Source organism: Cygnus olor, chromosome 25 (assembly GCF_009769625.2).
Source record: "Cygnus olor isolate bCygOlo1 chromosome 25, bCygOlo1.pri.v2, whole genome shotgun sequence".
NCBI classification, from domain to species: Eukaryota; Metazoa; Chordata; class Aves; order Anseriformes; family Anatidae; genus Cygnus; species Cygnus olor.
In genome coordinates, this window is record NC_049193.1 from 5,608,897 (window position 1) to 5,635,443 (window position 26,547).

Below are 26,547 nucleotides of genomic sequence, written 5' to 3' on the forward strand. Positions count from 1 at the left end.
AGTCCTATTCTTTCTTTGGCCCTTTTCTTTCCTAAACAATCACTTCTGTCCCTTTAGAAGATTTATATTCTGTGACCTACTGGTTTATATTTTCTCACCATCAATTGATGTTTTAACGAGGTAATAAAAACTATTGTAAAAACTTCTCGTGAAAGAGCTGACATACTTCACCAAAATAACACGCAGGCTGTGCCTTTCCTTTTGGCTGCTGAGCTAGTTTTCAGATGCCAGAGTAATAAGTGGAAAATTCAGAAGACAGTGATAGAGAAATTACTGGAAGGAATACAATTGTTATTTCCCCATAACAATCTTCTCGACCTTGCAGCACATTCATGATTTTCATGGTGCATACAAAATTACAAAATGGGGTTTGACCGAGGGAATAAGGAGAGGCGTTCCTTTTAAACACACCATGGCTGGCTTTTAATAACAAAACCCTGCTCCTGGCCGTTTTATGCAGGCACCAAAGTGGTCAGGGCACTCTATATGGTGATGAGCTTTCCTCCGTGGATGCCTGCCGGGATCGCTGAGCGTTTCCCAGACCTCATTCCTACTCCAGTTGTGTGACCTCGCCTTGCAGCAGAATAGCGACTTTAACACAACTTACACCTCCCCGTTTGCCTTGCAGTCGTTAGTTGTTTTCTTAGGTTTTCATGAGTTCTTCTCGGGCAAGGAAAACCAAGAATCTCACACCAAAGCAATGCAGCTAGGAAAACAGCCACTGCTGTTTTTGGCCCGCCGCAGCGCTGGACTACGCCGTCTGATGAAAAGAGGCTTTATCAGCAGCGAGGGGTGAGGAGCAGCCGTTCGTTTTAGGAACATCTAAGCACAGCTCTGGAATTTTAACTCCATGCTGAGAAATGAAGATGGATATAGAGGTAAATGGGAATGTGAGATGTTGACAAAGTCTGTATCCTCAAAGCCGCGCTTACTGCGAGATGCCCCTTTGCCAGCCTGGAGAGGGAACCTTCCCCTCCTCCTCCTCCTCCTCCTCTGTCTGCTTCTTGCCACGGAGGCTGAAGATACAACTCATCAGGGTCTAAAAAACCTCATAAACCTTGCCTTAAAGCTGGGGTGGTGGCCACAGACAGGCAGCACACCAGCTGCCCCATGTGCCAGGCCTTCTCCAGGTGCCTGCTCCCAGCCTCCCGCTGCACACCCTTGGCAAGCACAAATCTGGGGGCTCTGCTTCTGAAGCAGCCAGGGACAGGGAACTGCCGAGGGAAGAAACTTAAACTGTGCTCTGCTACTGCAAGTGTACATAATTCATTGCTTTAGGAAGAGGTCAGAGTATTGGGTACTGGGTGATGACTTGGCACGATGCTTCTGTAGGAATGTGCTTTATTTTTTTTCTTCTCAGCAGCTAAAAGGAGCAGGCTTATGCTTTCTGTGCTTGCCATGAATCCTCTGGCCGTGCTTCTCTGGTATGGCTTAAAACCTCCTCCCGAAGCCATGGTGTCCGTCTTTTTATCACTGAGTGATGCCTTTTGGGGTGGTTACGTGCCCACTGTGCAGCGACTTTTGGGACGTGGTATGCGTGTTCTCTGGGCAGCTCGCCTGCTGCGGACAGCCTGCCTCCGAAGAGATGGGATAGACTGCAGTTTTTGGTGACCTTGTGGTGGTTTCCGCTACATATGTACGTCCCCGTGTGATTTGATCTCCTCAACAAGCAGCGGTGTGGTTTTTCTTTTTAAACCTTTCCTATGTGTATGCAGAGCCCCTTGTGCCCTGCTGCTGTTGGGAGGGCAGAAGCTGAGCATCCTGGTGTGAGATCTCGCTGCACCCACATGTGTCTTCTGAGCCTTTGGTGTCTTCCCAACAGCACGATTCCCAGCGGCTTCTTACTTTATAGAATTAAAATTAGGGGTGGCAAGTGACAAGGACTGAGGCTTCCTGTGTACCTGTGGCTTGCCTTCTTGTTTATTCCCTTGAGGGGATAAACTGGACTTTTAAAAATAGGCTGAGATTCAGTATTTCATTCCACACTTGCATACCAGCTGCTTGGCATCATAGCCTCTGTCAAATTGCTTGTGTGTTATCCATTGGTTTTGTTGCAGTAGTTAGGAAAGAGCTGCTGCATCGCAGTTAGTATCACTAATTGTTACGGGCGTTATCTTTTCTAAAACACTTTTGGTAGCTTTCAAGTAGCATATATGTCAAAAATATAAGATATCTTTGCATTTCAAGCCAATTAAAGTTTTGGGAAATGCACATTAGGACTACCTCCAGTCAAAACTGAATGCAGGAACAAAAGGACCTTTTGCAGTTCCTGTGTCTTTGCAGTGATTTATTTCTGGAGTTAGAGGCAGAATTGCTTTGAGAAAGGGGAATGCTGGTTGCTGGATTGCATTTCTTGAGTTTTATTACACCTGCTAAAAACTAACACTTCCAAGATGCTGCAGAAAATTCTCAGATGAACAGTAGAAAATGTCATGCCTGTCACCACGTGGGGGTGGTAATAAATTCAATATTGCTAGAATTTATGCTGTAGTCCATGAAGCATTAGGAAGGCTCTTCTTGTAGCCTGTGGAGGTGTTATGGTGCCATCTAATGCTGTAAGATTTAAATGCAGGATGCACACAGGTACTTATAGAGATGCCGTGGTTTGATTGATCTATAAATCTGCTGTCGTCTTTTCTCCTACAGCAAATATTGTGTGAATTCTTCAGCTGTTAATCTGAATTTCCTTGTGTGCTCATCTGCTAGAAAACACTGATAAAATCTTGTTTTCTGTGGAAACAGCTTTTAACTTGAACAGACCTTCTTTTTTTCTTCCAAAACGATTCAAATTTTATTTTTTTCCTATCCTGTTTCCAGAAAGAAAACCAATGAGCTAGTAGACTTTAGGAAAGGTGTAATTTAGGATTGTTTTCACAGGTTCTTTCAAAGCTTTCACTTTTGATCTAACAGTAGTGATAAAAGCCCTTTGTAGTGGAAGGGATGAGTGGAAGCAAATTGCTCAAGTTGAAAGGCTGTAATTTGTTTCTTGGCTTGTATCTTTGTTTACTCTCTTGCAAATGTTATTAGAGCTCTGAGTGAGGGGTTTCAAAACCTCTGCTAATCTGGACAAGCTCTGAATGCGAATAAAGAATTTGCCTTTAAATCCACTTTGTGAAACATATAAACCCATTGCTCATCACAAACTCATCTTCGCTTATCATCAGATGTAGAAGCAGTAAATTATATTAATGTAAATCTCACTAAAGAATTCATTAAAACCATTTGTTTCTGGTAGTGTACTAATGGAAACAGAAATACCTAGTGATGCTGAAAGCAGGCTTGATTGCATTGGCAAACCAGAGGTTTGCTATCTTTAAAAATAAAGTCATCGTTTGTACCGCAGTAATCTGTTCCGTCACGCATCCATGACTGAAATAGCGGGAGAAATTTCCTCTGTACATGGTAAGATTTGAAGCTAATCCTCATTCGTAGTCTTTTTTACTTTAGAGACCTGATGTGATGTGCTCATACACTCTCTGGGCCCCACTGATCATAGATAATGACCTTATTTAAGTTTTGTTTTTTTTTATAAGAGTTTCAATGCAATGATGAATTAAAGAGTTCATACGATGAAATGGGCTACTTGGAAAACCTTCTGAAGTTCTACATTTAACTAATTCTTTCTCCCTTTTGTCTCATCCTGGGTAGGTTTGAAAAAGGACGTATTTATACGTTTATTGGGGAAGTGGTCGTTTCCATGAATCCTTACAAAAACTTGAACATCTACGGGCGTGACATGATCGAGCAGTACAAAGGAAGGGAATTGTATGAGAGGCCTCCTCACCTCTTTGCAATTGCTGATGCGGCTTACAAAGCGATGAAGAGGCGATCAAAAGACACCTGTATTGTAATATCAGGTAAGCTGAAAGAGCTTGTCTTTATGATGAACACTTGATCTTTGTGAAATCTTAGGCAGAAGAAGGATTTGTCTAATGATAGCATTTTAGAAAACTTCATTAATCTTAAAACTGCTTATTTGCATTTGAATCTGTGTGTGGAGACCTCAACAATTATTTCTTATCTGATTCAAGAGCTGGTGTCAGTCATTAGCTTAATCTATGCATGTAAAATGTAACTTGAAGGTGAGGCCTCTGCTTGCTGTGCCTGTGTGAATGATAATCAGTGAGAATGGGGTTCCTGTGTCTCCAGCAGCTTGGAGAAATGCTGATTTTTGTCCCTTAGCTGACTGATCAATGTTTTGTTCTCTGTTTTGATGGCTGAGCTGTTTGCTTGTCCCGGTGCTAACAGTGGGAGCAGTGGTTGTGCCATGAACGGTTGCTGTCTGGATCCTGGCACTTCATCTCCTTGATGTCCCCGTGCTTTCACAGCTCTGAAGGGCCTGAGACCCGAGATGGGGTGCTGAACAGTAGCCTCTTGTACTGCAGTTCACAGCTCTGCTGCAATCAGAGCCTCTGCATGCCAGTCTTTCTCCTCTAACAATATTCCTTTTGATCCTCTGTGTGCTAGGCCTTTTACCGATCTGTGAAATCTTACATCATAACCGCTTCTAAGTCAGCATAGCAGTAACAGTCAGGCAGGGTTATGGCTACATTCAGAAAATGCAAGCTTATTTGTGCATACTTTGAGCTTTAAAAAGACACTAGCGTGGTAGAATTAGGATGCTGGTTGGTGATTTGCTTTGCTGTTTTGCTCTGTTGTGACTTTTTCTGTATTTATGCCCTTAGGTGAAAGTGGGGCTGGGAAAACTGAGGCCAGTAAATATATTATGCAGTACATAGCAGCCATTACCAACCCTGGTCAGAGAGCTGAGGTGGAAAGGTAAGGGCTTTGTAGAAAAGTGAAGTTGCTTTGTCTCTAGTAGACTATATAATGCCATTTTGTTTGATGGTCTCTTGCCAAATCAGCATGCAATTACTACATCGTTTACCTGTTTTCTTCAGATAAAACTTTTACTGTGGGAATTTTGCAATATTGATTGCTGACTACTAAATTGATTACTAAAATCGCTTAGAAAAGTTAGGGAGAACTCAAGCCTTCAAACTTTCAAAATAAAAACAGCATCTAGAAATCACGTTTTCTGTGTCAATTAGCCTGAAATATGTGTGTGTTAGTATATTATGTCAAGCACAAGCAGCATGTTCCATGACCTTTCAAGTTTGCATGTTCCTGAGTCGCAACACGTGCCTGTCAGTCTTAGGGTAAAAATTTTTGCAGCAAAGAATATGGCTTTCTGCTGAAACAGATTTAACACCTACCTTGAAAAAAAAAAAGCTAATTATTTGCAAAAGAAGTCAAAAAATTGTTTTCAAAACTTATGCATGTAAAGGAACTGCATTTTGATTGATGCTGTTTTCAGTGGAGCATTTGGTTCCCGTTTGCTCACCTCTAAGGAACATTATGAAAAGTTTCCAGCTGATGTCCGTCAGGATTGCTAATGTTTTACACATCTGCCTAGATATGCCATCAAAGAGTATCTGTTGTTACTAAAATCTTCTCTAAAAATACCTATGAAGAAAAATTCTGTGGCTGAATACATAAGTCTGGACTCATCCTGTTCCCTTTTCCACTTATCCAGAGTGAAGAACATACTGCTGAAATCTAATTGTGTATTGGAGGCCTTTGGCAATGCCAAAACAAACCGTAACGACAATTCCAGCAGGTTTGGAAAATACATGGATATCAACTTTGATTTTAAAGGCGATCCAATAGGTGGGCATATCAATAATTACTTGCTTGAAAAGGTAAGCCAAATTCAGTTTTAGTCAAAGGCTTCTGTGTAGTTACTTCAGTAAGATGTGTTTTGCCAGTACAGTGTTTTCCTTTCAAACGTGGTACGTCCATATGTGATGTATGAGGGCACAGAATATCGTTAAATCTAAAGTTTAATTTCTCTCCAAGAACTAATAAGAGTGAAACGCTGCTGAAGCACAAGCACTGCCCTGTTGCAGAAGTACTTTAACAGCACTGCTTTCAGAGTTCACCATCTAAGAGACTAGTGTTACTTAGAAGCTTGTGTGCATATAGGTCTATATGTCTTGCATCCCAAATAAAAGCTGAGATGAATTTAACATCTGTAAAACTCCCTCCTTATAAGTTCCCACACTGAGATCTTATTCTTATTGTAAGTTCCCACATTGAGCCTTGCGTGATAATTTAACAACTATGCTTTTATGTTACAAATGATCCTAAGCATAGTCTTTTTCATGTCATTAAGCGGTGGCTGAGAACACTGGAATATGTAAAACCCTGTAAAGAAATTGGGCTGGGTCTATTAACAGTTCTCATGATGTGTGAGACGCACGTCTGGCTTTAATTTGTATGTTTGACCACATCTGCTAACTTGCTTTTTTGTTTGTTTTCTTTTTTACTTCTGCCATTATTTCCCTGAAGTCTATTTCCAGAACAAATATTTTATTTGAAAAAAAAAAAAAAAGACATGATACTTTCATGCAAAAATGAGATGGGGCTGCAGCTGCAGTGACCTAAGTCTTGATCATTTATTTAATATTCTTGACTTCTATCAAGTTAAATTTGTTTCCAATTTGAAAGCAGTTGAGGTTTGGGTACAAACACAATTATTCAATAGACAGCGACTTTGCAGAACAACCTCACACCTCACGCTCCATTGTTTGAACTTTTAGTGTGAAATAAGGGTATGTTTCTTGTTGACTGAATTTCTGCTGCAATTAACAGTTTTTCTTTTGCTATTTTACGTGAATTTGGAATGAACACTTCGAAGATGGAGCTATTGGTTGCTTCCTAAAACAATGTCTGTGTGTTAGGGTAGGGAGCTAATTTCGGCACAGGCTGGGTGCTGTTGGTCAGCCCGTCTTCGGGTTTTAGAATCGGTTATTGTAAGGCCCTAGCTATGGCTGTGGGACATTTGTTTGTAGTAAAGTGGTCCTGTTTTTACTTCCAGCAATTAAATAACTCTTGAACTAAAATGATGTTTTATTTGACTTTTCCATGAAAGCAATTCTGTAGTTGCCACATGGGCTTTCTGATTGGAAGTAGCATGTTACAGCTGTTTCACAAGCTGGTCTTTTTGATTATAGACTTCAGACACCGTGATCATGCCTAATTAGTAATGTTCATTATAAACTTACTGTAAAATGAGGTTAGTTTGGAGGTGTTCTAGCAGTGGTGAACCGATTCTTTGGTTTCTAAGGGGAGGTGTTGGGAAGCAAGCCATCCATATCCAGAAATACCTATCCTGTATTTTTTTCCCCTGCAGTCTCGTGTGATTGTACAACAGCCAGGAGAACGAAGCTTTCATTCTTTTTACCAGGTTGGTATTCCTTTGTCGAAGCAAATTACTTTTTTCATGTTTCCCAGACAGATAGGCAAAAGACAAAGTTTTCACCCTCTCATGCGTTTTGCAAAGGATTCCCTTGTTGTTACATCTTGGGTGATCTTAGTTTCTTTAGCTTTTTTGAAGAGGCCTGTTCTGGGGAAAGAGCTTGTTTTCTCTACCCTCCAGTCCCATATTAACACATTTGTAAACTTAAAAGGAGGCTAACTAAGCAAGTAGGGTAGAATATTGGACTTTGACTCACTGTTTTATTTGTAATAAGTCTAATTCCTCTATTTTCTCTTGAGGCCTCTAGTTCATATGGAAGTAATTTTATGACACCGAGTTCACTTTCTTTTTTTCTTTGGGTTCTTTTTAATGTCTTCCATATTTTATGGTGATTCCCTTGTGCGTCCTTTGGGGGAAATGGTCAGCCTATTAGTATAACCTTTATTCTCCCTTGTGTTGTGAGAAAACCGTAGGTTTATTTTTTGTTTATTTTTATGTGCTCAGTAGTCCATGATAGCATGTTAGCACCTTTCTCACAAATGTTGTGTTTCCCATTGGAAGGTCTCAGCGTATAGCAGAGAATATAAATGTGCTTGCCAGGGCACATCGGTGATGTGTCACAGGTGTACACGTTTGGTCTATGAAGTTCAGACTTGTTTTCTAGGCAGTTGTACCATTCAAAAGGTCAGTCACTTAGGCAGAGCCCTAGAACAGTGCAGACCATGTATTTTGAATATGTGCTTGTGACTCCAGGTACCATAGCTGATTCTAGCATAGCAGTAACTTCATGTTTTTATGGTTTTGCTTGGCAAGCAGGTGAATGAGAATTTATTTAGTATAAAAATGATTGATTTACTATGAAAAAGGAAGGATTTTCTTTATTTTGATTCACCTTTTCTTACTCTTTGTACAGCTCCTCCAGGGGGGTTCTGACCAGATGTTACGTTCTCTACATCTTCAGAAGGATGCATCTGCATACAGCTACATCTCTCCTGGAGCACAGCTAAAGGTGAGGGTGTTGTCAGTGAGTTACAGGTAACTTGTTTTAAAATTGTATGTGCTTCTTGAAATGTTTCAAGTACTACCGAGCAAGTAGAAGTGGAGACCAATATTTATGGGATAAATATTAGAAGATAACACCAGTGTGCTATTTTTAATGGAGCTTCTGGACCTAGGAGACAAGTGCACATGTAGTTGTGCATACTCCACTTGTTTCTGATTATAAAAAAACATCAAATGTTGTAGGAAATATCACTTTTGTTAATAAATGCAGCCAGAGATACTTGACCTGTTAGCAATGACAGACTTTTAGTGCTTTGTAATGGTAACTAAAGAAGCTGCTCTGTTTAAAAAAAAAAAAAAAAAAAAGATTCCTTGTGTCTTTTTTGTACAGTAGGACCATTTAAGTTACTGAAGCATTCATTCTTCATATCTGATGTACCTTCAGAGGGGCCTCTGAGCAGCAAAGAAGGGAACAGACCAATAAGGTTTTTAGGAAACAAGAACACTTTAATTCTGAACATTTTAAATACGTCGGGAGTGGTCCCTAGTGTCATCCCTAGGAAGCAGGGTCCAGGCAAAAGGCTCCCTGATTTCCTAATTGCTTTCTTGAGATGCTCTTTGGAATACAAACCTGCAGACCTGCTCAGAGGCCTTTATCAGTTTCTCTAGGTATCTGCAGTGAAAAGAAACCAGATGATCAGGAAGGGAGGGGACAGAGGCTCACCTTGAGAAAGATGTTGACCAGAACTTTGCTGTTAGTGCTGTGCAGCTTTTGCTCAGAGGGTCTATGACTGCACTATTTGTATCTTTTGCTCGGATTTTTTATGAATAGCTTCTGCACTTTCACAGCAAATTCCACTGGGAAAGTATTGAGCTATTAAAATGTTCTGTGATGGATTTCTCTATCTCACAGCTGCGTTCAGCATACAAGTGGACAATGACTGATTAGGATCAGGCAAAAATCTTGTGGCAGTTTCTTGCATCTGAAAAATAGTGAAGCACGTATCTTGCCCATGGGCAGGCAAAGTCTTTGCTTTCTCACTACCATTAAGCACATCATGTCCCAAACATCTTTTTCCCCTCAGTGTTCCATCAATGATGGTGCAGAGTTCAAAGCTGTAGCTGATGCCATGAAAGTGATAGGCTTCAAGCAAGAGGAGATTCAGACTGTCTACAAAATTGTGGCAGTCATTCTTCACTTGGTAAGTTCTCTGCCCGCAGGTTTGGGTAGGCTGCTCTTCAGAAGTCAAGCAGTGCACTTGTACTTCCTGCAGATCTAATATTCTCACTGCAGATCTGTTGGCTGGAAAAGTGTATGCAGTTTACAGCTTCCAGTTTGAGTGAAATTCCTTGATGAAATAAGACACTGCAGTAATGATGAAAGATCACATTTATTCCTGCATATTCCAGATCCCAAAACAACCATACAACAAAGTATGTGGATCTGTAAATACGAGTAGAAATTGTTGGGGTTTTGGCAGTGAGTGGGTAGGAAGCTCTCACCTTGCTATCCTTCTACCCTCGTGCTCTCTCTCCATCACCACTGTGACTATGCTGGAGGGAGGGATGGTACTTCACTTTCGTAGTAGCTTGAGCACAGCAGGATACAACAGACCTCCTAATTCTCTGTATTCCGATACCGAGGAAATCCTTCCTTCACTCATATTTTCCTGCGACCCACAGAATTTTCTTCCCTGTGCAGTGTTCCTGTAGCTCAGTTCTTGCCCCTCCTTGAGAAGAGAAGCACCGTAGGCAAGCAGAGAGAAGGTGGCAAAGAAAACTGCAGCTTTTTTTCAATTTTCTCCTCTTTGGCGCAGTCCTGCCCCAGTGCTGGGAAGTGGGGTGGAGGCAGGGCAGAGTCAGGCCATGCTGGCAGGCTGTGAGACTACTCGCAGGTAATACGGTGGTGTTGCTGCCGAATTCTGTCATGACAGGTATTGAGCAACAGTGCCATTGTGGTACGTTATCACTCCAATACTGTTAGCAGTGTTGATTTGTCAGCTTCCCCAGAACATTCTCCGAACCTTTGTGGGCAACAGCTTTGCAATAAGAACTGCAGCTTAGTGTTTTTGTAGTGAACTGTAGTGAAGATGAGCTGCTGCATTTGGAATTTGTGTATTTAATGCCATTTACTATTACTAGACTCTGAATCTTGAAACAGTGTTGGATTAGATTTCCAGAAGTCTTTGATGTTATTTTTGTTTTCCAAAAGCTCAGCTGAACACTGAGCAGGAATGCATTCCTTTGAGTCAGGCTTTGTTGCTTCCACTGATTTTGGATGTTTGTGGTTATGTGGATATGCAGGCCTCAAATAGCAGATGGGATGTGGATGGACTTGGGACATACTAAAATTATATTAATAAAAATATTGAGAAATTAATTTCTTGCTGATTATTGCAGGGGAACTTGAAGTTTTCTGTGGATGGTGATACGCCTCTAATAGAAAATAGCAAGGTTGTGTCAATCATTGCAGACTTGCTGTCAACAAAATCTGAGATGGTGGAGAAGGCTCTTTTGTTCCGAACTGTAGCTACAGGTCGGGATGTCATTGACAAACAGCATACTGAACAAGAAGCCACCTACGGCAGAGACGCCTTTGCAAAAGTGAGTTTAAATTTCCTTTCTCTGCATCTGATTTTATATGTGACAGTAACTCAGACACTTTGCTTTTGCTTTTGCCTTTTGGTAGAGTTGTGCTTGGTGCAGCACAGAGTGGTGATGCCTGAGGAGGACTCTCACTAATGAATTGTCTTTGTAACTGCGTTTTCCAATGCTCACGTCCCAGTAGGTTTCCCGGGTGGATCAACGAGTATAGTGCTTGCTCAGACAGGGGAAGTCTCTACCTCATGCTGATTTTTTCTCTGACTCTGTGTGCTCCTGTGTTGTATAACTGCACTCACCCAGAGTGCAGCAATAGGGGGACTGCAGAGCAGCACCATCTCTCCCCTTCCCTGGCTGTGACACAGCTTGTGATCACAATCAGCCATGCTTTTCTGGTAGGCAAAAGAGGGGAGGGAGCTGCAAGATTAGCTTGCTGGCATCTGCAAAAGGAATACACTGTATAGGACTAAATATTTTGGAAAATATGGTTCTTGACTTCCTTAGCAGTTAAATTCAAAGGGTAGAGGGTAGAAGAGTAACATGTAGAACTTAAATTGGAAACACCGTGCTATCCTTTTTATGGAAAGGTGGGATACTGATAGCAAAAGGAGTAACAATTGTCCTTCCTTTGTTAAGAAATAAAATGATAAGGGAAGAATGGATGAAGTTTTGAACGTCCTTGATTATTGACTTTTTTCCACAAAGATGATATGTTTGCACAGCTTTGGAGTACATTTTGAACATGTAGACTTTGAAGATACTTATATCTACAAAACATTTTCCTTTTACAAGGTGTACGGGAACATTTTACTGCTAGTGTTCAGTTGTTAGGTTTCTATAACTGAACTCTGATTTATTTTTCAGTATTGTTAAATAGTTCACAGGTGTGGAAGTTATTAGCCAGCTGAAAAGCAGACTGGAATCAAATGGGGTAACCTCCATAATTAGTGACCTTTCCAAGATTTAGACTTCAGCTAAATGAGATTTGGAAGAAAGAGAAATATTTTTATAGAATATTTTCTTCTTATCAATGATTGTTCAATTTTAACAGAAATTTATCTGTGGTTTTTGTTTAGTTTGGGCAGCATCTTGAATTAAACTTTGTAACACCGTATGTTGCATGTAACAGAAAGAACAGAGACAGATGCAGGCAAAATTGCTCAGTGTTTGTTTCCTGGCAGGCTATATACGAGCGCCTCTTTTGTTGGATTGTGACGCACATCAATGATGTGATTGAAGTGAAGAACTATGACACTACAATACATGGCAAAAACACAGTCATTGGTGTCCTGGATATTTATGGCTTCGAAATATTTGACAACAACAGGTGAGACATACTGTTAAAGCACAGTGCTGTGCCTTCTCCTTTCCCAAGTGAGAAAACTCAACACCTTTTTTTTTTCCCTATGTTTTTGCAGTTTTGAGCAATTTTGCATTAATTACTGCAATGAAAAGCTACAGCAGCTCTTTATTCAGCTAGTTCTGAAGCAGGAGCAGGAAGAGTACCAGCGAGAGGGAATTCCCTGGAAGCATGTGAGTGATTTGGCAGGGGAGGGAGAGGTTGGTTTGAGGTCAGTGGAGCAGCATAGATCACACATCTAAAGTTTGTCCACGAGTAAGCTCCTGTTCAAGTCAATAGGACATCTGTGTCTATGCCAGTTGTACTATCAGGCTTGCTGTCTGGAAATCAGACTGTGGAAAAAGCTAACCCATTATCTTGCAAGCTATTTTTATGGTTTTGGAAAACAATTGATTCTGGATCTGTGTTCAAATTTCTCATAGCATCTCTGTGGCTGAGTTCCTAATCTGAACGCTTATGTATTTTGTGTAGTTGTAGATATTCGGGTAGGAAAATTCTGGGCATTCTGTTCAAATTCCTTTCATAATGCAAAGGATTGGATGCCTAGTTTTTACTGCTTTGACTGTATGCAGTTGAACTTTAAAAAACATTTTAAAGTGCGTTATGTAGCAATTGATTTTTAGGAGAGGTCCCAAGATTAATGTGAGGCATGTGAAGATCACCACCTCTCTTTAGTGGCAGAAGAATAGCTTACTTAGTTTTGAGTTAGCAATCTGCATATTGAAAGCTGATTGTTTCACCTGTGATTGGTGTCTGATCCTTCTGTCAGACAAATGGTGCAGTTCAATGGATGACTAACACTGGTGCACTTCTCCTTTTACTAGCCAAAGTCACAAATACACCTGTTCATTTGTTTTTGGATTTTTTTTTTCAGATTGATTACTTTAACAATCAGGTCATTGTTGACCTGGTAGAGCAGCAGCACAAAGGGATCATTGCCATTCTGGATGATGCCTGCATGAATGTTGGAAAAGTTACAGATGAGATGTTCCTTGAGGCTCTTAATAACAAGCTAGGGAAGCACGCACACTTCTCCAGCAGAAAGGTACTCTTCTGTATCCGCAGAACTGGTTTCTTATCCTATGTGATGCTTTTTCCATTATTAAGACCTAACAGAATAAGGAAAAAGATTTGACTGAGGTCAAAAATTTGACTGAGGTCAAAAAAAAGATTTGTCTGAGGTTCAAACTGTTGCCATAGAGTATGAAATTAAATGCCTAAGAGCAACTGCAGCTCTCAACTACAGAAATAGGCCATCTGGTCTGGGTTTGGGTAAGGCACCTCCTATGGCTTTATATCCGGTAGAGGGAGCTCAAGTATGTCCAATGTGAGATCAATTTTATTCGGAGCATAAAAGAAGCAAGAGCTTGTGCCTTGACATATCATGATGTCATCTGTAACCAATTGAGGCACGGTTTTGGCTCACGTGGCTTTCTTCCCAGGCTGCTGTAATACATAGTGACAGTGAAATTATTCACACTTCTGCTTTATTACAGCACTGTGGGTTGTTTTTTCATCGTCATTGGCTACAAAACACGTTCATCTCCAGTTGTACCTGTGATCTTCCAGGCCACTTGACTTGCTTTGTTTTTGGTACAACGTACGAATTAAAAGGCTTTATTCCTCACTTGGCAGCATAACAAAAACATGGTCACCAGCCTGATTAATTTGAGAATCCTTCACACCAAATTTCATTTATGAAATAAATTTTAATTTATTGATGTCTGTCTGCTGAGAAACGTTGTTTGGAATATGTCATTCAGAATGCTGGTTCCCCCCTTCTCCCTCCCAGCCCAGCATACTGTTTTATGTAGGTCAGAAATATAAAATTAGCATCGTTGTATAAGATACGTGCTAAAGACTGCCTCCAGGGAGGCTGAATATAAACAATAGATCTGGCTGTGGCTTGTTTGAGCAGAGGATAGGAAGAAAATAAAATAACCAGTTTTTCTTCCAGTTGTGGTTTTCCTTAAGTGCATTTTAGCTGCGGCACACCTGTCACCTCGTCTGCCACATGCATTTTAGCTGAGGGAGAATCTTGCTTTCTGTGTTAGCCTAGATTTTATGTGCTTAAGCAGCAGATGTGTTAGCCGTAACACATTGTGAGTAGACTCACATGAGATCAAGCGTTTTCATGAAACCTAGTCCAGGTGTCTATATTTTAATGCAGATTGCTTGCTTTAGTACTACTAACGGTTGTGAACAGTGAAGCCTGGGGGAATGGATTCTTAAATCCTCTGCAGTGGGGTAGTGTGGGAAGTGGTCCAGTTCTGGAGCTGTCTAGTTACTAGGTGTAAGCTGGTAGAGGACTTCAGTTTCTGCTCCTTCATTGGTGCTATATCTGCTAAGGTGGAGTGGTTCCATCACAGAGAGGGTAGGTACTGCATGGATACAGTGGGGAAAGAGGAATGAATTTTATGAAGCATGTGGCAGGTTATAAAATGAAAATATATATTAAAAAGAAAAGAATAGGCTCGAGTCCTTACCTTCACAAGTCCCTTCACAGTGTGGGAAACAAAAAAAAAAAGTGCATGTGTATATATATATATCTCCAATTGAAGTATTCCTCAGTAGGGGGTGGCATTGTCAGAAAACTGCACAGAGTTGAAGGGAAATGAGGAGTACTCTTTTAAATGTTTATGGAGGGTATGATGTATCTTCCTGGCTTGCTAATTTCTAGTTTAAATCAATATAGCCTTGAAAAAATTGACCCATAAAATTCTCAGCATCATAATTATCTTTCCCCCCTCTCATGTCTTTGCAGATGTCCTTTAGATTATCTCAGATATCTTGCTCAGTGACCCCTTATCCCATCTAGAACTGCTGTAAGAAATCTGAGCCCTCTAAGCTAGCCTCTTCTAGTTGTATTAAAACAAAGGACTTGATTTCACTTCATAATCTTCTTTCGTAGACTGCGGTAGATCTGTCCAGATACTATAAAGTTGAGTGTAGATCAAAGCTTTTCCTAAAGAGTTAAAGTACATGTGCTGATATGTTATGGGAACTGCTCCCATCTTTCAGCCTGAGTTAATGCTTCCTTGCTCCCCTGTAGAGCGTGTTGCACACTGGCTCCATGTGGATAAGCTCTAAGGGGCTGCTGTGCCCTAAATAGTAGTGTCCTAGTTTGTGCACTGCATGCCTGGTCTGCTGCTGTCTGCTTGGTTGTCCTGGTGAAAGCCAAACAAACCAGGAAGAAGACTGGTAAATATTTCCACTATGAATATTTGTGGCCAAATTTATGTTCTTAGAGCATGGGTTATTCTTCTCTGAATTGTCCAATGCTAGTCTAGATGTGTAAATATTTGCTATTCTGATCGTACTTCTCAACATCAAAGGTTCATTTTCTCATCCTCTTTAAGTTCTGATGTTTTTTCAATTGATCTTGTAATTTCAAAGTGTTGAGTGCAGTGATGAACAGTATATGAATTCCTAAATTGTCCATTATTGGAAAGTTCTGATGGGTGTCAATCTCAAGAAACTGATTGTGAAGGTAAGAATATGAGAAGACCCATTCTAGTCCACCTCATCCAGTATCTGCCAAGATGCTAGGCAACAGTGAAGGTCTAACTGAGAGAAGAATATGGGACAAATGTAGTGATAACTTGATACAGTCCTGGTTTCCAGCCGTCTGCTGTCCTTCTGAATCGGGGCTAGTGCCCTTGATAGTTTTTTGGGGTTTGTTTTTTGTTTCTTTTTTAATTGACAAGGTGTTCCACAGCGTAGATACTTGTTTGAAGAGCTCCTTCCTTCCCATCCGTTTTCCCTTTTAGGTTACATTTGTTGCCTCCTAGTTCTAAACCAGCAAAACGTCGCTCACTGTATCTTCCAGTACATCTTCTCCATGTTTTCTGTCGTTCCTTTCCTGACCTGAAGAGGCTTAGTTCCTTTGGTCCTGCCTCCTGTAGCAGTCAGTGCTTTTGATGGAGTTCGCCCATTGTCAAGCCTCTTCCAGTTCTCCCGTGTCCTTTTTGAGATGGAGGGTATTTAAAGTACTTGTTGAGTTAATAGTTTGAGGTTCGTGACTTACTGTGAGCTTTGGCTTTTCTCTGTGGATGTCTCTGAAATAAGTTAATTTCATTTGCTCTTTCATGCCATTCCTCTGGAATCTCATGTCTTCCTGCAGTTTTTCACAGCCAGCCAGCGTCTTTACTTCCCTGAATAATTAAGAAGTATCAACAGTCTTGATCACCTGCCTGTAACCCTCAGATCCTGGCTCATTTAAGACACTGTTGGCACTGTAGATGGTCGTACAGGCCTCTGCAGGACTCCCTGATAAACTGTAGGAGCCAACCGTTCGCTGTTATCACATTTCCCATCTTTCCAACAGTTATTTGTGTGAGGCCCCTTTCTTCCTGTCCTGCACAGAAACTTGAATTCTTTGAGTTGTTAATAAGGAGCCTTGAGAAAGGGCTCCTAGAAATCCAAGCAGGCTATCAACTGTATCAGTACACTTGCTGTTCTTTTTAATAATTTCTGCCGATTTGCCCAGTAGACACAAAGTTCGTAGAGAGAAAGACTCAGTATGAGAACTAGCATTGTGTGAAGCCCCCTTCCAGTATCTCCCATGCTGGAAGAGTTTTAAGCGAGAAGCTTACACAGATGAGTGTGTCCCATCTGGCAGCAAGAGTTGCTTCATTTCATTGTGGTTTTGCTCATCTTATACCTCTTCTATTGACATGTTGGTTTGAGATGTATGTTTTGGGTGGCTGAAAAAAACATTAGATCCTCCCTAGCCCCTTGCTGGTAAGCACAGCTGCAGAAAGAAAAATTACTTCATTTTCCTGGTTTGGCCTCTTCCTCATTTTCTCTGTGTTCCTTCTACTCTGTAGTCATTTGTCAGCTCTGCAGATGCTGGCATGCTTCCTGCTCCTGCTGTGCTGGAATTCTTATACCTTTCTAACCTTCATGTATCTTATTATGCAAACTTTTTGCTTTCCTTCTTGTGTTGTTTGTTTGTTTGTTTGTTTAAACTTCTATTTATTTATTTTACATCTAATCTCTTTAAGCCAATCTATTTTCTATTCTTAGACACAGGTAAAGCTTTTTGGAGGATATCTTCATGCTTCTAATAAACTCTTCTATCCTGCAGTTTGACCATGCTAATTTCCTGTTTTGTTTTCCTAAGACTTTGGGTGGATAGACTTCCTAAGACTTTTGGATAGATACTTGCTCATAGTCTTCATGGTGCCCATGCTTCCTGCAAAGAAATCTCTGGCCACTGCTGCTGAGTGGCTGCCACATGGGCATTTGACATCTTTGTTAAAGTGAAAAAATGAATGTGAAGTCTGAGATGAGAATTTCGGGTTGTAGCTCTCTCCACCCTGGATGGATCTGTGGGGCTGGTCACTGTCTGGGAGGTGTTCAATGAGCTACAGTGACTGCTGGTAGTGGGACAGAACAAGCATTGCTATCATAATTGTCATATTCTGATTTCTTCATTTATTTGCTGAGGAGGGACATTGCAATGGAAAAAATACAAAGGAAGACTTTAAAAAGGGCATGAAGAAATCTTAGGTGCGATGGTTCTCTGTATGCACAAATGCTCTTTTTGTTTAACGGTATTTTTGAGGTAGTTTCAATTTGTTAATAAAACTGTAGGTTCTTACAGTTTGATTTTGTACAAATATATGCTTTAATAACACATCCATGAAAAAATGTTGTAAAGCAGTGTTACAACTGGATTTCAGGTCCACACATGTGCATATAAAGTGGAATAACTACAGTTTCCGTTTCTGTTTCCAAGGCACATTACTTTCCTGTGAAACTTAAAAATCCAAGGGTGAGATTTTAATATATGTGAAATTTGTTTTAGCTTTGTGCAACTGACAAAACCCTGGAGTTTGACAGAGACTTTCGAATCAAGCACTACGCTGGAGATGTGATGTAAGTTTCTTTCAGAATTAAAGTTGCACCTTCTATTTTTGTCTTCTAGCCAGCTTTGAAGTGGTATGGTATTCTGATTTAATGCTGCTTCTGGTATGCACCAGAATAGCTGTCATACAGAATTACAGAGTGCAGCAATTGCTTATCAATTAAATATTATGCTAGTTACTTGCTGTATAGAATATGATTTTGTTCTTGGAATTGAAACAAAAGGACAATATGAGGTGGGGAGGTGAAGGGGAGAGCAATGTTTCAGGGGGGGAAAAAAGCTAGCACTGTTTATACAAGAAAGCTATACAGAGCTAATAAAATCTTGTTTAGACATCTGTTTAGTATGATTATTTAACTCTCTGGCTTTAAATTCTAAAATCAGTTTGAGCTCACTCAAAATATGCAGGGTAGTGTTAAGTTAAAATAAGTATCAGTGCAAGGAGCCTTTCCCACTCAGGTTGAAAAGTTTTTTGTACCTGAACTCTACAGAAATGGCTACAGTATCTGAGAGTAGTATGAAGGAAAATTAAGTAGAAGTGAAAGATGCCCGTATGTTAGAAAGGAAAGCTGTTGTCTGGAGCATCACTGAAATGATGGAATGGCTAAGAATTTGTGCAACTCCCTGTGCTAGCAGAACTTAAAGGGAGGTTAATGTGGAAATCATTTAGGATTTTAACAATTAAGGATTTTTTTTAACCTTTTGACTTGGGGTTAAATTTACTTTCATTTTATAAAGGTAACCAGTGTGTACTGGATCTCATTCAGTGAAGGCAGACTTTGTTCTGGAGTCTGTGCTGAGTGATTGCTGATATACATTGCTGATTCCAAAACACTTTGCCAAGAAGGAAAAAAAATACAAGGCTATATATTAGTGGTTGAACCTTCTGCACTGCCAGCGCCCAGTGAACAAATTTCCTAAAAAAACCAAACAAACAAAAAAACTGAAATGTGAAAATATTTGCAGGTAGTATTTGAGCCTGAACTATGTTACATAGAGCAATAAGGTTTTGGGGATTTGTTGTCACGCTCCAGATCCCAGTGTTTGCAATTTAGGTGCTGGTTTCCAGGGGTAATCTGAAGCTCAGTGGTACAACGAGGCAGTTGAGAGGGAGTTGCTGAATGGAGAGATTTTGGACTCTTCGGATTATCTTTGAGGACAGAGTACTGTCTGTCTTGAGCCTCGGAGAAGAGATGAAATTCAGAAGTCTAACAGTAGCCTTCTGGGGGAGTATTTCCATGGTTATAGAGAGAGGAAAGTCCACAATTTCTATGTTGATTTCCAACAGAGTTCCCTTGTCACTGGTTATAGCCTGTTCCTGATTTGAGACAGTGTCCCGCTAGAGGATCTTCTTTGACACCAAGAAAAGGATTGACTAGATAGGTGGGAAAGCAAAACTTAGGTCTGTAGGTTTTCATACAAACACATGCTTTGAATTCAAAGGCGGAAGTCATGAGCGTAACTCTTGAATTTGGGCAATCTGCAACTCGCCCTAGTCTTGTTATATGTCCCAGCCATCATGCTCTTCATCTACATGGTGCAAACAGCTGTCTAAAAACTAATTACATGTTGTTGCCATGCTGGAGCTGGAAAGCCGGGCAGAAAGATCCAAGTCTCAGACAGCGCTCATGCAGCACATTAGTGATAGGTTGGAAAACAGAGATGGATTTCTGATTAGCATCTGCTGTGTCTGTAGGAGTGCAAGGATACTGATTCCACAGTGATACCAGCAGCTCTGGGAAGAACTTTGCAATTAACTCTGTTTCCCTTTTTTTTTAGTTACTCAGTCACTGGATTTATTGACAAAAACAAGGACACTTTATTTCAAGACTTCAAGCGCCTCATGTACAACAGGTAGGAATAAAAATATTAATGAGGTGAATTTAGAATCTGATCTGTCAGAATCCTACTCTGTAAGAGTGGATGCTAGAAGAAACTAGTATTTTCACTGATGCTATCTTTACAGTGTGTGCAGTGCATTTGTTAGCTGTTGCAATAAACACATTGCTCTGACATTTGATGTTTGTATATATACCATGATCCAAAGGCTGTTAGTTTAGTTTTAGGATAAAGTTATTATTCTGTGTATCCTCTCTTGTGTTTTATTTTTTTCCTTTGATTTAACCTTTAATTTAATGAAATTTGAAGTGCTTGAACCCAACTCATTGTGCAATCAAGATAACTGCACAGAGATTACCTGTGCTGCTTGATTTTCATTAACAAGGTTTTTGGACCAGTTGCAGATGTGCTAATACTGATCTGTCTTTAACCATTGCTAAAGATACTGAGTAGAACTTGGTCAACAACAATATGTTGGCCCCAATTACAAGCTCCTCTTTTGAAAGAAAGATTTGGGGTGGTGGGAAAAAAGAGGAAAAAGATTTCAACCCTTTTCGTATGTGCTATGACATGACAAAATTGAACCATGTAGTCACTTGCTATAAATACTAATTAGGCAAGTAAAAGTTGCTTTTGACAAGCACATTTGAAATTTTCAAAACATATTTTTATATAAAGGTGCTCGGAAAGCTGTTCTCCTTGACAGCTGGCATTAAATATGTTTTAATTCTTTTGTAATTGTGGCTTATCTCAACCTTCCAGAGACTTTGTTCAGAGGTGGAAGACAGCGTAAAATAGCCTACAACTGCTTGGACAATTCTGTTTCCTTGGTTTAAAAGCTAGTACAACTATTAACTTAGTTTACAGTCCTGTCGTGTTTACTCAGTGTACTCTTTTGAAGGGTCTTGCTGTTTGTGTTTTCAAGACTTCACATTAACTCAAAACCTGCAGAATATTTGCTGTACGGACGTTTTATTAAATTTAGTCTCTGTTTTCAGTTAAATCTCTGGTAAAGACTGTTCACAAAGACCACTTATGGCATATTAAAACATGTGATAGATTGGCCATTAGATTGCTGTAACTGCTTTCAGTTTTTGTCTATTCCAGATCTCTTGCCATCCATCCTGGCCATTTTATCTCACCTTCAACCCTTCAAGAAAACGTAGGCTAAAATATATGAATTATTTTATATATCAAGAATGGTGCAGAAATACAGCGTGATATCAAATATTCTGTTTTAGGGGAGGATGCTGTAGGATATGATCTTGCTCTTTTCTATCTTGATTAAATTCTTTGTTTGTGTCAGTAAGGCAGACTCTGCTTTTGATAGATCACTTCTGCAGGATTTTTACTATCCCATTACTGCACATCTTTATCTTAAGAGGAGAATGAACATTTTTCTGGAACATTCAGTTGTAAGCTTGAACTGTATATTGTTCAAAAGCAGAAGATGTTTTCCCCAAGAATGTTAAATTGGTTTGACTTAGATGGCAAAGAGATCTGGACAAAAACGAGCAGTTGAATTTTAAATTTAATGGAACACTTATTGCCCTTCTGTTAGACTGTGCAATTAATGCAACTGTCTTTTAGCTCTAATCCTGTGCTGAAGATGATGTGGCCTGAAGGTAAACTGAGCATCACTGAGGTAACCAAGCGACCTTTGACAGCTGCTACCCTTTTTAAGAACTCCATGATTGCACTAGTGGACAACCTGGCATCAAAGGTAAATACTTCAGTTTCAAAATTGACTCCATCTTCTGATTAGTAGGGTGTAGCTCGTCTATGGAGAGACTGTCACCTTCCTATCATTGTAATCTGTCAGAGAGCCAAGCTGATCAGTGGCAGATGAGCTTTGATTATAGCAATGGGCAGCTGTGAAGATCTCTTGGGATAGTTAGCTGCCATCCCTGCATAAAGAAGGTGAATTTTTGTTCAGTGTGTGACCAGCATACCCTTCACTTGTAGTAAAGCCAGTCTCTCTTGGGTAATAATTATTATATCAAATAAATAATAAAGCTCTTCTGGCAGAGTGTTCAGAGGATGTAGTTTCACGATGCAGATTTTCTGTCTTTCAATGCCAAGTGACTGCCTTGAAAACACAGACAGACCTGTGTGATTTCCTTCTTTCCTTTGCTGTGTGAGAGGCTGAGAAGTGAAACCTTTTACTTTCCACTAAAAAAAATTAATTATTTAGTAAAATATTGCTTTGGCCAGCACTTCTCTGTGTGGAGAAAGATAGGTAAGGGCATGAACTCTGAAGGAGGCTGTTTGAATGCAGTGCAGCTGGGGGACAGAATGGCATGAGCAGATCCCTCATGCAGATCAATAAGAGGAGTTTGGGTGTTACTGCTTCTGGGTCACCTTGCTGGACTCCTGGAGGTGGTGTGGAAGGAGTACGTGGTCCACACGAGAGGAGCAGTGAGCCCACAGTAATGGTGTATGTTACCTGTTAGAATAACTAAGCAATAAAGGATGATGTTCTGACTATCTTCTTAGGAACTGTTGTAGCAAGGGAAATGTTAGTGTCCCAAGATCAGGAAGGGAAACATGTCCACAGATATGTTAAGGCTGGAAAACCTTTATAAAACCTTTATAGGAAGACAATCCTTGATAGAAGACCCAGGGAAGGGAAGAAAACTATTTCAGTTTTTTCTTGGCATGGCAGGCACATGAGTAACGAAGTCCTAACAGGTGCTATACTGGTCACAGCACTGTCATACAGTACTGGCTGTATGCAGGAAGAGAGAGCTCTCTGTTCTGGAAATATTACAAGCAATAGTATGTTGGTTCATGTTTTCCAAAGTTAGGAGATGAAAACGTTTGCTCTATATTTTTAAATTCTATTTCTGGGTTGGATTTAATCTTCAGTAGTAAGGCTGCAGGAGGGTGTGCAAGTCCAACCAACAGTGATTTGAGAGGCGCTAGCTGACCTTCCTGACCAAGGAATAAAGCCCTGTAGCTCTCCCCAGTGAGCGTACGATGGAGGGCCACCAAGAAGATGCCTGTGTTAGCCCAGCCTAAGGCCAGGCAGTGTTGTAGGCAGGCACCATCAGTAGAAGGCGAGTGCTCCTACCCCACTGCTGGAGCTTTCCTGGATGGCAAATTGTACAGTGCTGGGCTGGAGAAGGTGGCTGTGACCCCGATGGAAGGGAGGTGGGGCAGATTTCCTTCTCAGCCTGACTTGCCATTTACCTTAGAGCCGTAGCCAGCCATACCATGGGCTTGGATTTCTCTTTCCTCTTGGGGAGAATACTAAGAGTTAGAGACTTAGAGACAAATATTTTCTTTGCATTCTATACCTCTACTAACTTTTTATTGAGAAACGTGTTTAAGATGATGTTTTTTTCTTATTTTCTCTTTAATAGCAATGGAGAAAATTGTCACAGAGTGTTGTATTTCCCAGAGGGTTTTGGATCCCATTGAAGGGAGGACTGTCATTAAACAGACAGTGTTTGTTGGAGCTTAACAAGGGCTCTTGCCAAGCAGCAAGAAGTCAAGGGCTGTCATTAATTGTGTGGTGGTTTATGGCCAACCTTTAGCCTGATGGAGGGCTGGAACAAAGTGGGTGAAGTTTGCACTTTGGAGTTTGCTGTTTAAAAGTTTACATGGCTAATGCTCCCTGCAGAGCAGAGTTTGTAGGTACTTAAGTTTGCAAACTAAGTTATGTGGTTGGGCTTTAGCTGTTTTTAATGGAGAGCTTGGCTGTCATACGTCTTGTGGGGGGGGTCGGAAGAAAATTTGGAGACTCATCCTGAGATCAAGCTTATGTTTCTTTAAAGGATGTAAATTTTGGTGTACTCTGAAAACCAGAGGCTTCTTAGATAAGGGTCTTGAAGACAATCATTGTGTACTTCCAACGGTAAAACAGAGTGCAAAGAGATGGTGCTGCTGCTTGGCTGTTATGGCCTGAGGATCTCTTCGAGGTGGCTTTCTGGGCAGCTAATACCATGTGCATGTTATTAGTGAGCTAAGAACTCTAGGCATTCAGACCATGTTCTGCTAGATGCTGGTTATGCAGTACAAATAAACGGGATACCCTGCCTCTGAGTCATTGATGGTTCGGGTACTTGTCTCAGCTCTCCTGCTGCTGCTGCTGGGGATGGTGGGCGGGTGAGCAGTTGTTGTTCCTGGGCTGGTGAAACCGCGATCTCTTTCGGGCAATGCCACTCACTGTGATTTCGGGTACCGCAGCTTCTTCCCTTGGGTCGTGTTACTCATTTTTCCCATGCTTAACTTGGGACCAGAGTTGCACTTCTGGGGATCAACAATGACAACTTCGGCATCTCTGACTGCGGTTTGGGCCCTGCAGGATGGTTTTTGGGAAGCCTGTGGTAACAGCTGGTGAAAACAGCTCTCTGAAAAGTGTTGCGCAAGTAGCGTTAGCTGCTGTGGCCTACAGCTGACAGAGGAATAAAGTTCCATAGGGAGAGGTAATATCAGTTCATTCTTTTCTCAACTGTTTCTCAAAAACCGAGATGAAGACAGGCTTGTTTTTTGTTGCAGTCTGGTGATTCACTAATGCTACCAGAGTGTGCGCAGTATGGAAGCGCAGTCAGTGCTGCTTTCCTCATCCGAGCCTCACAGTCCAACTGGGCTGTTCTTGCTTGGTTAATCTTTCTCCCTAAACTAATTCAAACCATGTTTATGAGGAGTGTTTCTACAGTCCTTGAACAGATTGGCAGTCCGTTGGTACTCATTTGGCTTTCCAGAAAAGCTGCAGTGTTTTCAGCAGTGTCAACAGTATCTTTGAACCTGTCATTTGGGGTAATAGTCTCCAAAAATGCTAATTTGGTGAGCAGGAATAATAACAATAATAACAGAAGCAAATCTTAAATTCTGTAAATGCAATCAATACCTACAGGGTGAGTTGGTTATTTAACTTTACTTTTAAAATTCTGTTTTGTTGGTATTCTGCTTTAACACTGGGGTCTGGTGATGAAGCAGAGTTCTGTGATCCCAGAGAGGAAGGGGCAGAAGGTACGGTGATTAGTGTCACATCCTTCTGAAGGTGGTCTTAGAACACTGCAAGAGTTGTTCACAAATATGAATTTAACTTTAGCTTATATATACACATGTCCCTACAGGTATACAGTCTCAAAAACTATGGTTTTGGAGGATGCTGAGTTGAAGTGGTGGTTATCACTGCTGGTATCTTAACAATACTGTAATCCTCCAGACATACACTGAGTCTTTTGGGCAGAAACCTGTGATAGGTAGAACAAAGAGCTTTTCTTATTTGTTTGTTTCTATATATATGTAATGCTCTAGCTTTATAGAGTTGCCGTGTTGCCATGTAACATTTCTCAAGCACATATTTTACTGCCCATACTGTTCTCTTGAGAATCTGGTCTTTCTGTGATGGATTGCTGTGGGTGGCTCTTCTTTTTCTTTTAAATACTGATACTGGAAGTCTTTTGGCTGACATGACTGTAAATGATGAGATTCTTTGGAACTCTCTCTGGGCATTTATCTTTTTATATTTTTTCTTTTCTTTTCTTTTTTTCCTTCTCTGTAACTCCTTTTGTCTGATTTTTTCCCTTCACCCATACCTCTCCTATCAGTTTGACAGGCTTCATCACTAGTAAGTTATAATGTCATCACTGTGACTGATTGGACATAGAACTGACAAATTTGTACTGGATGTGTCCTATCCCTTCTTTCACATAATGAACTATAAACTATGGAATAGAAATCTCTCAAGGAGGAGTTTGGTTAGGGTGCAAAAACTATAAACTGAATTGTTTTCTTTTCAATACTTAAAAATCTAAAAATCGCTTCACTTCATTAAAAAAAAAAATCAATTGCAAATAGGCACCTAAACAGCATTCAGAACAGGAGCCTTTGTGCTTCTGTATTTCAGTTCTTCCATTTATAAAATGCAGCTCCAGGCTTGACAGCCTCATGGTGCAATAATGGGAGCTGCATAATTATCCCCCTGAAGAGCTGAGGCTGGTGGGATTGTAAGCATGGAATAATCTACTTTAGAATTTACCCTGGTAGCTGTCGTTGCTGAGAGGCTTTAATTACACTGTAATTGCACTGATAGATGATCTCCTGTCTGTACAGGAACTTCCTATTCCTGTTTTCCAAAAGGAAAGCAGCATCTCGACTTCTGCCTTTTGTATCAAATGCAGATAGAGTCATTCACTCCCCTTTGTACTGGGCTTGAAGTCATGAAGTGTAGACTTCTTGTATGGAGGTTTGTTGCATTTTCGAATGACAAAGACGTGAATGACAACCCAAGCAGACAAATCTGCAGTGGTGAAGGGGGTTTATGTAGCAATAACAAATAACTGTGAACTGGACACCATAATGTCTGTAATGAACAACTGACACCACTTCCCTTGAGGCAGAGAAGAGAGATGCATTTTTCTTGACTTCACACTCTTAATTACCGTGTTCTCAAGATGCTGCAATTCAGTGGATTGAATGTGTAATAAATATCTGTGATATCAATCTCATCAGAAAATTTATATTCATCTTGACATCAGTTGCAACACAACAGTATTGAGGGCAGATGTGGCATGGCCAAGCATCATTCTAATGTTAGCGACCCTGTTACTAACACAAGGATAGGTCTCTCTGTGTGACAGTCTGGTTGACTAACATGTG

General features: G+C 40.6%; 1 protein-coding gene across 5 annotated transcripts in view; it reads left to right on the plus strand.

The window, feature by feature from the left end:
- MYO1D (myosin ID) overlaps positions 1-26,547 on the plus strand; it is a 158,739-nt gene that overhangs the window by 32,590 nt on the left and 99,602 nt on the right. For all 5 annotated transcript variants that reach the window (XM_040536443.1, XM_040536444.1, XM_040536445.1 and 2 more), the window contains exons 2-14: positions 3,649-3,857; positions 4,686-4,779; positions 5,537-5,702; positions 7,196-7,249; positions 8,175-8,270; positions 9,349-9,465; positions 10,664-10,867; positions 12,046-12,191; positions 12,283-12,397; positions 13,099-13,269; positions 18,037-18,107; positions 19,876-19,950; positions 21,526-21,658. In XM_040536443.1, the coding sequence (XP_040392377.1) occupies positions 3,649-3,857; positions 4,686-4,779; positions 5,537-5,702; positions 7,196-7,249; positions 8,175-8,270; positions 9,349-9,465; positions 10,664-10,867; positions 12,046-12,191; positions 12,283-12,397; positions 13,099-13,269; positions 18,037-18,107; positions 19,876-19,950; positions 21,526-21,658 (1,651 nt within the window). The remainder of the gene's footprint in view (positions 1-3,648; positions 3,858-4,685; positions 4,780-5,536; positions 5,703-7,195; positions 7,250-8,174; positions 8,271-9,348; positions 9,466-10,663; positions 10,868-12,045; positions 12,192-12,282; positions 12,398-13,098; positions 13,270-18,036; positions 18,108-19,875; positions 19,951-21,525; positions 21,659-26,547) is intronic.